Source organism: Lynx rufus, unplaced genomic scaffold (genome assembly GCF_022079265.1).
Source record: "Lynx rufus isolate CCGP_SWC_20201006 ecotype Redwood Valley unplaced genomic scaffold, mLynRuf1.p SCAF_9, whole genome shotgun sequence".
NCBI lineage: Eukaryota > Metazoa > Chordata > Mammalia > Carnivora > Felidae > Lynx > Lynx rufus.
Genome location: NW_025814897.1, coordinates 16859253 through 16872612, shown reverse-complemented (window position 1 = coordinate 16872612; position 13360 = coordinate 16859253). Strand labels below are relative to the sequence as shown.

Genomic DNA, 13360 nt, shown 5'->3' with positions numbered 1-13360 from the left:
TAGGAATTGTGGCAGGCCCTGCTCTGAGTCCTGGGGATCCAGTTGTCCGTCTGCCTCTAGAACTCTCCACCCTGGGTTCTCAGCTTCTATTTCTCCTGGACTAGTCTGGTCCTTGGTCTCCATCACCGCACCACCTCTCCTTGGGCTCCTTGGAGCAGTGGGTGTCCTGAGTGTCTGTCTCACACAGCTCTGCCTCTCTGTGCCCAGCTAAGACTCTCTCCCCCTCCTTTCTCTCCCAAACCTTGGCCAGCGGCCGGGCGACACCACGAGTTATTTCCCTGCTATTTCCCGGCTCGGAGTTCTTGGCCCCTGAACAACTGGTTTCCTCTTGGAGTCTGGGAGGAGCAGAGCGGAGCCGGCAGGGAGCGAACCGGGACCAGGGGGGCGAAGAGGGCAGGGGACGCCTGGCAGGGGAGAAGCGCAGGGGCGGGACAGGGGTCAGCTGGAGGGTCCGGAGAAGCGAGCGAGCGCCCCGAAGGAGGCCCCGGGAGCCGGGAGGGGGTGAGTCTGGCGGAGAGCAGGAGGGAGGAGTGGGGACGGGAGGGGGCTGGGGGAAAGACCGGGCGGGGGGCGCGGGACGCGGGACGGGGGCGGCCAGCCTCTCCTGCCCTCCTCCACCCCGCCCCCCCCCCCCAGCGCTCTCGTCTCCTCGGCTCCGGGGGCGACCCTCCTTCCTCTCCCCCGCGGCCGCTCAGCCTCGGGCCCATGGCAGTGGGGTGGGGACGCGCTCGGCCGCGCCGAGTGGGATTCTGGGTCCGGATTCTGGGTCCCGACTCCCGTCCCGCCTGACCCACAGACTGCGAGAGGACCCCGGCGGCCGGAGTCCCCGTGCCAGCACCATGAGGCCGCTCGTCGCCGTGCTGCTCCTGGGCCTGGCGGCCGGCTCGCCCCCGCTGGACGACAACAAGATCCCCAGCCTGTGTCCGGGGCACCCCGGCCTCCCCGGCACGCCGGGCCACCACGGCAGCCAGGGCCTGCCCGGCCGCGACGGCCGCGACGGGCGAGACGGCGCGCCCGGGGCTCCCGGAGAGAAAGGCGAGGGCGGGAGGCCAGGTAAGAAGGCCGCCGGGTCGCCGTCCGCGGGGCCGTCCGCGCTCGCGGGGCGGAGGGCCGGGCCTCGGGGTCCCGCCAGGGGGCGCCGCCGGGCTCCGGGAGCGGGGCGCCGAGAGGGTGACTCAGCCCGCCGCAGGCCACGGCTCCGGGGACCCTCTGCGGCCGGCCGCTCGGGTCCGCCCCGGCCCTTCGGGCAGCGGAGCCCGGGGCCCGGGCGGCGGGGCGGCCCTCGCCGGGCAAGCGGCGGCAGGGGGCCCCAGAGAGGGTGGGGAGGGTGCTCAGCGTCGCCCTCCGTGCACCCCGCTGCGGGCGGCCGCCGCCGCCGCCACTCTCGCCCTAACCGCTGCCCGCACCCCGCAGGACTGCCGGGGCCCCGGGGGGAGCCCGGGCCGCGAGGAGAGGCGGGACCCGCGGGGGCGACCGGGCCTGCGGGCGAGTGCTCAGTACCTCCGCGCTCCGCCTTCAGCGCCAAGCGCTCGGAGAGCCGGGTGCCTCCGCCGTCGGACGCGCCCCTACCCTTCGACCGCGTGCTGGTGAACGAGCAGGGACATTACGACGCCACCACCGGCAAGTTCACCTGCCAGGTGCCCGGGGTCTACTACTTCGCGGTCCACGCCACCGTCTACCGGGCTAGCCTGCAGTTCGATCTGGTCAAGAACGGCGAGTCCATCGCCTCTTTCTTCCAGTTTTTTGGAGGGTGGCCCAAGCCAGCCTCGCTGTCCGGGGGCGCCATGGTGAGGCTGGAGCCAGAGGACCAGGTGTGGGTGCAGGTGGGCGTGGGTGATTACATTGGCATCTATGCCAGCATCAAGACAGACAGCACCTTCTCGGGGTTTCTGGTGTATTCTGACTGGCACAACTCCCCTGTCTTCGCTTGATGCTCGCTGGAAAGCGAGCTCACGCTCTCTCACTCCTAGGGAAGGAGGGTGTGACTCTGACAGTCACATATCCGGGAGGGCTGGCCCCCCCTTGGGATGTTGTGAATGATTCCGTCCTGCTGCTGGCAGAGAATGGGGACAGAGGCTGTCTGAGATCAGGGCTGGCAATATGGGCAGTGGCTGGATTTCTGCCCAAAACCAAGGGGCACTCTGTGTTGGCAGGTGTGGGTCCCCCAGTTGCTCTGGCCCGGGACCCCAGAGGTGGGGTGCCCTCTTCCTGGTGCTCTGCTTCTCTGGGTCCTCTCTTGTCCTTCCTATTCCTGGGCCCTTTTCTCAGAGACCATTCAATAAATCTCCCCCCAAAAAATCCTCCTACTGGCTCAGCCTTTCTTCTTTAAGTGGTGGGGATGCCCTGATTCTGAGGATGGGGGAGGGGAGAGGGAGCGATGGGGAAAGAAGGGCTCTTGGGCTGGATGAGCCGTGGGGCAAGAGATACAGGACGCAGGCCTAGCTGACCGGGAGGCCGCTCCATAGAGCTGCCCCTAAGTCGCGTGGGACGTGAATAGGAGTGCCTGGCTGAGGAGGGTGGCCTTCTGACAAGGGGCTCTGACCACCTTTTCCTAACTCAAAGATGTCATATGAACGGGGCGGGAGCTACCTTCACCGCACACACGCACACACCTCTGCCCTGATCAACAAAAAAGGAGCCCGGGGTTTGCATTTGTGACTGCTCTGGCTGCTTGCCTGGTCTCTAGATGACTGGAAAGCTATTTCTCTGTCCCCCATCCCAGGGAAGTGGTGCGTTCCTGGGTGGCTAGAGATAAGTAATTTCTGAGATGACCACAAGAGGGCGTCCCAGCTCCAGAATGCAGCAATGATCCTGAGGAGCTTGAGCTCATGCCTGCTTCGGGTGGTTAGGGGGGAGGATGGGGTATTGACGTCTGCCAATGTAATTCTGGACGGGGGTGCAGGAAAAAGGGGTCCTTTGCTCCCAGCTCAGGAAGTTTATCTTCTCTCAGAAAATGTTTATCCTCACATTAAACAGAGACTGAAAGGAGCCAAGCCTCCCCGCGCTCAACTCCCCTAGGGTTGGGCGAAGGAGGGGGGGGGGGGCGAGGAGCTCTCCCCAGGCCTCCCAACTCCAAAATGGACGTGAAGAACTCCCCCACCATGCTGGGCATAGCCTGGGTGGGCCGCGCCACTAAGTCTGAGGCTAGCCACAAAGCCCCTTGAAGGTTCCCCTCCTCAGACCTCCAGAAGCCAGCCCCAGCCCCAGCCCCACCCCCAACCCAATGACTAACAAACCAGGGCTTGCCAGACCCACAATCAATTCAGCCTCTCAACCCCCAAAGAATGTGGTGGGGCCTCTTCTCAGTTTCTTCCCGACCTACCCTTTCTCCCTCTTCACCCCACCCCCACCCTACCACCCAACAGCTTCTAGAAAGCTGCCCCTGGCATTATGCTCCTAGATTTAACATACAATTATGGGGGAGTGCCCCGCCCCCCTCTTGCTGGTCATGTGAGGGCAGATATGACCATGGGGACTGGGCTCAGGTCCTAGGCTTCAGCTCCCAGCTCTCCACCAGGAGGCCTCACAGCCACACCCCAGCCCACCACAGCCCCACACCATGCCAAGAGACACAAAGTCAAGGGCCAGCTCCTCCAGGGACCAGAGGGTAGACTGGACTCCAGACAGCAAGGACCCCAAATCCCTCCTGGGACGAGTGGCACCAGAGAAGCTGGGAAGCCGTTCGCAACTGCTCCGTACTGGGACTTCATTCTGGCAAAAGTAGGAAAGAAGGGGAGGGCTTTTCCAAAGCCAGGTGTGTGAGAAGGCACAAATCGGGGGTGGATTCAGCCACCCTTGGCACGGGCTCTCCCCGAGGCACAGTACTCACATCCTATCTTATCTCTTCCCCCACCAGGTCCCCCCAGACCACAGTGACTCCAGCAGGACCAAAGGACCCTGCTGCAGCATCAGTCAACCTGACCAACTGCTCGCCCCTGTAAGGATGCACACAGAGGCTGTCAGAGCGGTCAACAGAACTTTATTCACTAGAAACTGGGCCACACAGACCCAGCAGGGAGCTGCATGCCCCTAGGCTGGCCCCTTCTGTATTTGGACCCTAGTCAAATGTGCACGGTCTGCCCTCCCCAGTGCCAGGGAGAGACAAACAGAAGGGGAATGCCAATGTTCTCTGTGATGTGGGGAGTGAAAAGGGTAGGAGTAGAAATCTGGTTATCCCTCCTGAGGCTCCCAGTGGAGCTGGGGTGCCAGAGGGTATGTGGTCCCAAAGCCAGGTGCAGACACCCACCCTCCAAGGGGTAAACTCTTGATCCTAGCTCTTGGATCAGGTTGGGAGGGACCCTCGTAAGATCAAGACAGGCAGAAGTGGTAGCTCTAAGGGCACCTGAGAGATACTATCCCCAAGGCTTACCAGGGCACGGGCGCTCTGGCTGAAAGCAAAGGTTCAAGATCATTCCAAGGCCCCTGAGTTGCCCAAACACCCAAATGACAGTGCTTTGTTGTGGCTGAAGCTGGGGAGGAAATGGGGAGGGGCCAGGGAGAGGACCTGCAAATCCCCAACAGAAAAACCAGAAGCACAGGCGGGGAGCCCCAGAGGCTGGCATCTGGATGGGCCCTGGCAACCTGGAGGGGAGTCCACGGCAGTCTCGGGGCCTTGCATAGTGTGACACACTCACCACCTCCGGCGTCACAGGGACCCACTGGGTAAGGAAGAGCTGTTACCCTGCCCCACCCGGCTCATAAGTCTTCCAGAGTATCCTATCTCAATGTCCTGGATGTATGGCTTAGAGGCTTGGCATGACAGCCATGGGGGCAGGAGGGAATTCAGGCCGGAAACCGAGAGGTCGGGTGTTAAAGCTGTCCTAGCACAGGTGGCTTCATGGAGCACAGACGGGTGGGCAGACAGGGAAGGAGTCTTCAGAGGTAGACATTGAGGGTCTGCAGAATGCCCCGGCGGCAGAGTGGACAGTTGCGGTGGTAGATGGGGTGGCGCATCAGGATTTCAGTGCAAGCCTGGCACAGGCACAGGTGCCGACAGGGCAGCAGCAGCACCGTCTTGCTCTGGTCCTGGCAGATGACGCACTTCTTCCGCTCCTCTTGCTCCTTGAGCAACTTCCATGGGTCTTGCCCAGCTACGGGCTCCTCCTCATTGAGCCTCTCCCGGCCGCGGGCAGCTGTTGCTCTGACCGTCCCGACCTCCTCCTCTTCTGCCTCTGATCTGGGCCCTGTTTCAGGAAGAGTGTCCTGTCGCCAGGTCCTGGCCGAGGGTGCCCTCCTCGGGCCACCCTGAGGAGCCCCGGGGGCCCCTCCCCGGTTCGGCCAGGTGGCCAGCTGCAGGCTGCGGCTCCAGACTCGGCGCCAGGCCTCCAAGTCCAGTGCCAGGCGAGATAGCCGCACGACATCTTCTCGCAGCCGGTGGTAGGATGGCCGGGCATGGAGCTGACTGAGTGCCCGGGTGGCCAGTCTCAGAGTGAGGTCCGGGTGCAACACGGTCACCATCACCGCCAGCACACAAGCCAGCAGCACCAGGCCGGTGACATTGACAAGCACGAAGCTGGCCAGGAGGCGGGCAGCTGACGCTAGGAGCTCCAGTGCTAGTTGGCAGGGGGTCCAGAGGAGGATGGCCATGGCCACAGCACTGCTGGAAATGTGGGCTAGGAAGGCAGCTACAACGTCCGTCATCCTCCACAGCGGCCCCATCACGGCATCCCACAGGGCCAGCATCAGGGAGAAAAGGTTCTGAGTGCCAATGAGACAGATGTTGACCAGACTGTTGATCACGTAGGCCACCAGGCTCATGGCAATGGCACAGATGTCACAGGCCTGGCGCAGCAAAGCATGGCCACTGGAGACCACGTTGAGGACACCCCGGTGCAGTATCTCCCGGCTCCTCAGTGCCCCGTGAGAGGCCAGGTGCCCCAGGAGCTTTAAGCTCTCCAGGCCAGAGCAGCAGCTGTACATCAGAGTACACAAGGCCTGCAAGCCCCCAAAGGTGAACCGGACCAAGGCTTCGATCAAGGCCAGCAGTGAAAGCAGGACTCCGCGGCCCAAGTGCAGAAGACTAGTCAGTACCGTGTGTGGCAGGTTGTAGATGAAGGCCAGGAGCCAGGCCAGAGAAGCCAGGAGGGAGGACACCAGCAGGAAGTTGAGATCCAACACCAAGGTCAGCAGGTCCAGCACAAGGCCCACCCCATTCACTATCAGGTACACAGCCTCCATGATAGGACTGTGGAGGTTAATCCAAAAGGAAGTCTGACTCCCGGTTGAGGAGGGTGTCAAGGTTAATAATATTTGGGGGCGTCGGAGATTAATTTGGAAGGGAAGTGAGGCAGTCTCCAAGCCAGGGAGAATCAAGAAACAGAGGAAGGAGTGGGTTAGAGCGAAGTGGAGTCTCAGTGGAGGGAAAGGAGACCAGGTGCTGGTCCAGGAGTCCCGGTTTTGAATGCGGCCCGTTTGGAAGGGAAGAGGCCAAACATCTCTAAAGTGGAGGTGAGCCCGGGCTGGAGGAGATATCTCAGCTTTGGAGGCCTAGTGGTGGCGAACCACGGCCGGGCAGTGGGTCAGACCGAGAGGAGACCGGGAACGGATGGGATCGGGCCGGGGCCGGGTGGGGGCGGCGCAGGCTGGGCGCGGGCTCGCGGTCCAGCTACGCAGGAACCGCTGTCCCCGCCCGGCCCCTGTCCTCGGGGCTCGCGGCTCTTTGCGTCCAAAGGGGCAGTGGGAAAGGGAGTCAGCTTCAGCAAACCCCAAACGCGGCCTCTATTCCGCTGGGCGCCGCCATCTTGTGTGCGAAAGGGTGGGGCAAAAAGCGTGACAAGGAGGGCGGGACAACGAATTCCGGCCAATCTTGAGGAGCAACCTCAGGAAACATCCGGCACCCATTGGTCTGTTTGAACGGTGCCCGAACGTATTTACTTTCCAGAGGAAAGGGCGGGGACAGAATGAAGTCCCGCCCCTTTGAGGCGGTGATTGGTCAGTTGACGGGCAGAAGTGGAATATGCCCTCCTCCTAGTCCCGCCCCCTAACAGCAGGATTTTGGACTGGGCCAAATACGGGAGTTGTTCTTGCTCCTAGCCCTCGATTGTGAACTTTTTAGGTGCTGTTGACGGTTACTGCCTCTCGGCTGGACTCTGGGATTTTTACCGCCTCCACATCCTCCTCAGACTCGCTGCCTCGTCCTCCTCTGTTCATTCATTCATTTAGTCTATCGTTTATTGAGCTCCTGCAGATACATTGGGGATACAAATAATGGTTAAGGGGGTGCCTTCTCTCAAGCCGTTCACAAGGGGAAACGTTGTTACAGGGCATTCCCAAGCTGCTATTCCAAACTGTTTCCTTTGGCGCCATCAGCTTTTCTCAGCATCTTTAGATTACCTCATTGTGATTATGAAAAGGAGGCCACAGACGAGAAATAGCTCACCCTCCTACACTAGCCCCTATTGTTTGTTTACTAGAACATTGTAGTTAGATATCTACAGCTGGGCGGCTCCAGGTTCCTCAACAAGTTATCCTTTCCTTTAATATTCAAAATATATTTGAGTCCCCACCCCAAATATATCGGGAAGCCAAACCTGGTGTTCTCTACCAATGCCAAGGATACTTGGGGGTCTGTCTTATCCTTCCCCTGGTCACCATTGCTTTAATTTCCTGCTCGTTTGAATGCTTCATCTCCACTCTGGCCTGGACTCCTAAAAGTGTTTGTCCCCCTTCACCCTCCCAACCCCAAGCACTACCTGAATCCCTCATTCCCCAAAGCATCACTAATACAAAGCGGAGGTATGCAGCAAGCCTTCACTGAGATGTGGGGTCCCAACAGGGTTACAGCATAGTGTGGTGCAGGGACTGCCGTTCCTACAACTCCACTGGTTATGCTCCAGCCTCTCTCTCACACCTGTCAGGCCCCAACTTAATGTTTTCTCTGAGACATGTTTTTCCCTTCCTCTTCCTCTTCCTCTTCCCCTTGGGATTTCCCCTCCCTTTCTCTAGCCATCAGACTCCAACTTCCTATTTTGTTATTTGATTTTACAGAAGAGTCTGTCTCTACCCCCACAAAATGCTAATCTCTCCAAACAAGGGAGCATAAATAAAGATTTGGTTTAGCCTCCTGCTCAGATCATGGTCTATTGTGATTGTTGTTACTGATGTTTTTATTGTCCGACTGTGCATTTTTTCCCCAATTTCAAATCTTGGAGAATACACCCACCTCCATTTCAAGATGTTTGATCTCCCCACCGGTAACCTGTTCTCTTCAGAAACCTTCCTTGTTCCGTGAACACTAAGGTGTTCTTAATCTGTATTTCTGCAGCACTTCATACCAGTGACCACTTCCTCCACCTTTGGCCCCTGGACATTACACTCTCCTGCATTCTTTCATGGCCCCTTCTCTCTACATGATGATTTCCAATTCTGTGCCTTCAGCCTGAATCTCTTGCAAAGTTTAGGTTCCAAGTGCTTCCTAGACATAGACAGTGCCTGAATATCACAATGGTACTTCAAACTCACCATGTTTCAAACTCAGCAAACTTGCTGTGCCTACACTGTGTGCAGTTAACCAGCCAGCTTTCAACACCAAGAAAGACATTCTTAGAATTGGCAGGATCCTCTAAAACGGTATTTCCATTAGTTTGGGACCAAAGCCTTCCCTCTGAGTGACCTGAGACTCGCCAAAGCCACTTAAATGAGTTATAACCTTTGACTCAACTGGCAGCCCAGCTGTGGGCAGGCAGAGGTTTTCTGTGTGGCCAAAATTCTTGTGATAAATGAATTGGTGTATTGCAAAATGCTCTCCGTTCTTCAGCTAGAAACAGCTGAAAATTACCGTGTGAATACAATGCAAAAGAAGTGCTGAGCTTCGGGGACGCCTGGGTTGGCGCAGCCAATTAAGCGTCCGACTTCAGCTCAGGTCATGATCTCATGGTTTGTGGGTTCAAGCCCTGTGTTGGCTCTGTGCTGACAGCTCAGAGCCTGGAAACTGCTTCGGATTCTGTGTCTCCCTCTCTCTCTGCCCCTCCCCTGCTCGTACTCTGTCTCTCTCAAAAATAAATAAACTTTTAAAATATATATATATTAAAGAAGTGTTGGGCTTTGGTTAAGCCTCTGACTCTTGATTTCAGCTCAGGTCATGATCTCATGGTTTGCAAGTTTGAGCCCCACGTAGGGCCCTGCGCTGGCAGTGTGGAGCCTGCTTGAGATTCTCTCTCCCTTTCTCTCTGCCCCTCCCTGCTCGCTCTCTCTCTTAATAAATAAATAAATAAACTAAAAAAAAAAAATTTTAAAGAAGTGCTGGGCTGACACCCCCGTGGAGAAGCCAAGGCACGTCCTAGAGCTGAGAGGTTTTAAACCACTCCCCTTGAGGTGACCTTGGAAATGATCACTTGGTTTGGAGTCAAGTGGTATCTCTTACTAACTTGATAATGTTTCCTTTTCCTCCAGGACTGTGTTTCAGATGAGAGCAGGTTCAAACCCACAGTTGCCAAAGCGGGGGTCATCACCTGTTTGGAGGCTGGAGAAAGGAGACCGGAGAGAGTTGGCGGTAAGATCTTACACCAACATTAAGGAGGAAGTTCAAATTGCTTGCTAGCATGAGTTGCAGTGATTGAGAAGAAAATCATCCATATCTGGAGAAAATTTAAGGCCTAGAGGCACATTCTATCCTTGTAGAATTTTATCACGGAAGTTGTAGTGGGGAGACCTGACCCCAAGGGGCCTCCTGGATCAACAACTCGTTTTCTGCTGTGGCGCTAACTGCGGGAGGGCTTTTGCTTTGCTAGGTGAGAGATGCGAGCTGCCATAATGAAAGGGGATTTTAAAGATGGGGTAAAACCATGAAAGAATGTCCAGTTCAGGGGTCTTGTTTGTAATCTTGTGTGTCCTTTAACCCTCCCCTTCGGCTCCCCATCAAGCATTCGGTGTAATTTCTATTACTGCCGTGGCTTAGAGTTGGATTTTTTTTTTCTTTCTGATCCAATTTTGCTTTTGACTTATACAAATCATTTACAGTGTCCCAAAGTCCAAACTGTATAAAAAGGTACATTCATAGGTTTGTTTTCATTCTGCCCCCTCCACCCTGTTCCCTCCCAACACCAGCTAAGGGCCCCGCAAATCACAAACATACCAAAAAATGTTTTCCTTGGTCAATCAGGATCCAGGGCTTGGCATTGGCACAGCAGAACTCATAACCCTAAACATCAGCTCTGTTCATGACACCATTTGGGCCCAGGGAAGCCCTTTCCTGCATCTCTGAGGGGACTGTGTCCAAAAGCCACAAACAAAACTCCTGAATTTTTATGTGGGAGAGGATTCGAGCAGTTAAAATGCTTAGGTAAGAAAAGCATTAATTAACTAGTCGAATCCTCATGCTTTTCTTCTTGTTCTAATTTGCGGTTCCAGAAGTACTCAGAAACTAATGCAATGGCTGAGGAACATTTGTAATGTCAACTCAGATATTTTAAACGGTGCATATATGTACATCTAGATGAAACATGCATACATATTTAATTGGTTGTAGCTCTGTTTTAATGGAAGGAAAAGACTGAAAAAAAGCACCTCGTAATTTTAGGCATTGATTTAAAAGATCGTTGAGGGCAAGTCAATGATGATGTGACTGACGTGGTTAGTAAAGGTAAAGAGAAACAAGGTTCCAGAAGCATTTTTTGTGCCATGTTCCCTGTAGGGCACAAAGGTGAACTTGTTTCTAGACCTGGCCTCAATTGCACTGATCGTGATGGCGTTCTTGGGAACAATAAAAAGATTATATACAATGTTTTGTGGTTCTGCCCAAAGATAAAACATCCTGGAAAGACACACATCACATTTGACTTCACTACCTCTCTGGGACACATGACGGGAACACAGGCTCAATGCCGTTAAACAAGTAGATTCGGGGCGCCTGGGTGACTCAGTTGGTTAAGTGTCCAGTTCTTGATTTCGGCTCAGGTCGTGATCTCACAGTTCTCGAGTTCAAGCCCCATGTGGGGCTCGGTGTTGACAGCGTGAATCCTGCTTGGGATTCTCTCTCCCCACCCCTCCCCCCCTCTCAAAAATAAATAAATGTTTACAAATAATAATAATAATATTGACAGGGTCACCTGGGTGGCTCCATCAGTTAAGCGTCCGACTTCGGCTCAGGTCATGATCTCACAGTTCGTGAGTTCGAGCCCCGTGTCGGGCCCTGTGCGGACAGCTCAGCACCCGGAGCCTGCTTTGGATTCTGTGTCTCCCTCTCTCTCTGCCCCTCCCCTGCTCATGCTCTATCTCTCTCTGTCTCAAAAATAAATAAAACATTAAAAAAATTAATAATAATATTGACAAAAGTTTAACCAAGAAAATCTAAGTTTATTTGACTATTTTACTTTGTTTATAATTGATGAGGCAATACTAATATATTATTATTATTATTATTATTATTATTATTATCATTAACTGAAGTCCATAGTTTCCATTAGTGTTGACTCTTTGTATGGGATTTGACAAATGTATGAGGCCATATACATACACCATTCAGTGCTATCTGGAATATTTTCATTGCCCTAAAAATCCCCACATTCCACCTATTCATCCCTTCCCTCCCTCTCCCCACCCCCAACCCCTGGCCATCGCTAAATTTTTTTCCTCCTCCCCCTAGCAACACTAATATTTTTTTTAACTTTAAAAAAATGTTTATTTATTTATTTTGAGAGAGAGAGTGCACGCATGCACACAAGCAGGGGAGGAGCAGAGAGAGAAGGAGAGAGAGAACCCCAAGCAGGCTCCATGCCATCAGAGCAGAGCTTGATGCGGGGCTCGGACTCACCAACTCGTGAGATCACGACCTGAGCCGAGATCAAGAGTCCACACTTACCCGACTGAGCCATCTAAACCCCCCCAAACCCCACCGTCACGAATATTTTTAGGGTCTCCATAGTTTTGCCTTTCCCAGAATGTCGTGTCGTTGGACTCTTATAGTACGTCCCTTTCCAAATTAGCATCGTGCTAATATGCTATGTATTCACAATATGTATTCAGGGTTCTTCCATGGCTTTTTGTGACATGATAGCTCATTTCTTTTTATCCCTTACCTACGAGTTTGTTTATCCATTGTCCTGTTGGAGGCCATCTTGGTTGCTTCCAGTTTGGCAATTATGAATACAGCTCCGGTAAACATCCACGTGCAGGTTTTTGTCGGACATAAGTTTTCAGCTCACTTGGGTAAACACGAAGAAGGGCGATTGCCTGATTGCTTGGTAAAGAGTATGTTTAGCTTTGTAGGAAGCCGCCAAACGATCTTAGGAAGTGGCCGTACCACTGTGCATTCCCGTCAGCACTGAGTGAGAGCTCCTGTTGCAACACAGCCTCACCAGCATTCCTGTTACCCACCGGTGTTCTCAAATTTAGCCCTTCTAACGGATGCGTAGGAGCCCCTTGTTGTTGTTGTTGTTGTTCTTTTAAATTTTTTAGTGTTTATTTATTTTTGAGAGAGAGAAACACACACGGAGTGTGAGCGGGGGAGGGGCAGAGAGAGAGGGAGACACAGAATCGGAAGCAGGCTCCAGGCTCTGAGCTGTCAGCACAGAGCCCGACGTGGGGCTCGAACCCACAAACTGTGAGATCGTGACCTGAGCCGAGGTCGGATGCTTAACCGACTGAGCCACCCAGGCAGCCTGCACCTTGTTGTTTCAATTTGCAATTCCCCAGTGACAACTGATGTTGACATCTTTTCACATGGGTATTTGCTATCTGTATATCTTTTTTTTTATTTAAAATTTTTTATTATTGAAATATAGTTGACCTACAATGTTACATTAGTTTTACATGTACAAGATAGTGATTCAACAATTAATACATTATGTAATGCTCACAACAGTGTTACCATCTGTCACTGGATGTTACTATATTATTATTGACTATATTCCCTATGCTGTATTTTTCATCCCCTTGACCTATTTATTTTATTTTTTATTATTATATTTTTAATTTTATTTTTTATTTTTTAAAATGTACATCCAAATTAGTTAGCATATAGTGCAACAAATGATTTCAGGAGTAGATTCCTTAATGCCCCTGACCCATTTAGCCCATCCCCCCTCCCACAACCCCTCCCGTAACCCTCTGTTTGTTCTCCATATTTATGAGTCTCTTCTGTTTTGTCCCCCTCCCTGTTTTTATATTATTTTTATTTCCCTTCCCTTATGTTCATCTGTTTTGTCTCTTAAAGTCCTCATATGAGTGAAGTCATATGATTTTTGCCTTTCTCTGACTAATTTCACTTACCATAATACCCTCCAGTTCCATCCACGTAGTTGCAAATGGCAAGATTTCCTTCTTTTTGATTGCCAAGTAATACTCCACTGTATATATATATACCACATCTTCTTTATCCATTCATCCATCGATAGACATTTGGGCTCTTTCCATACTTTGGCTA

General features: G+C 53.5%; 2 protein-coding genes across 2 annotated transcripts; one reads left to right on the top strand and one right to left on the bottom strand.

The window, feature by feature from the left end:
• Positions 1 to 839: 839 nt before the first annotated feature.
• On the top strand, positions 840 to 1931 carry C1QTNF5 (C1q and TNF related 5). The gene is made up of 2 exons (XM_047070019.1): positions 840 to 1053; positions 1414 to 1931. Exons 1-2 carry the CDS (start codon positions 840 to 842, stop codon positions 1929 to 1931), a joined length of 732 nt encoding a protein of 243 aa, XP_046925975.1.
• Positions 1932 to 3962: 2031 nt separating this feature from the next.
• RNF26 (ring finger protein 26) lies at positions 3963 to 6734 on the bottom strand. Its single transcript, XM_047072190.1, has one exon. It carries the CDS (start codon positions 6175 to 6177, stop codon positions 4876 to 4878), a length of 1302 nt encoding a protein of 433 aa, XP_046928146.1. The 5' UTR covers positions 6178 to 6734; the 3' UTR covers positions 3963 to 4875.
• Between the last annotated feature and the right edge of the window lie 6626 nt (positions 6735 to 13360).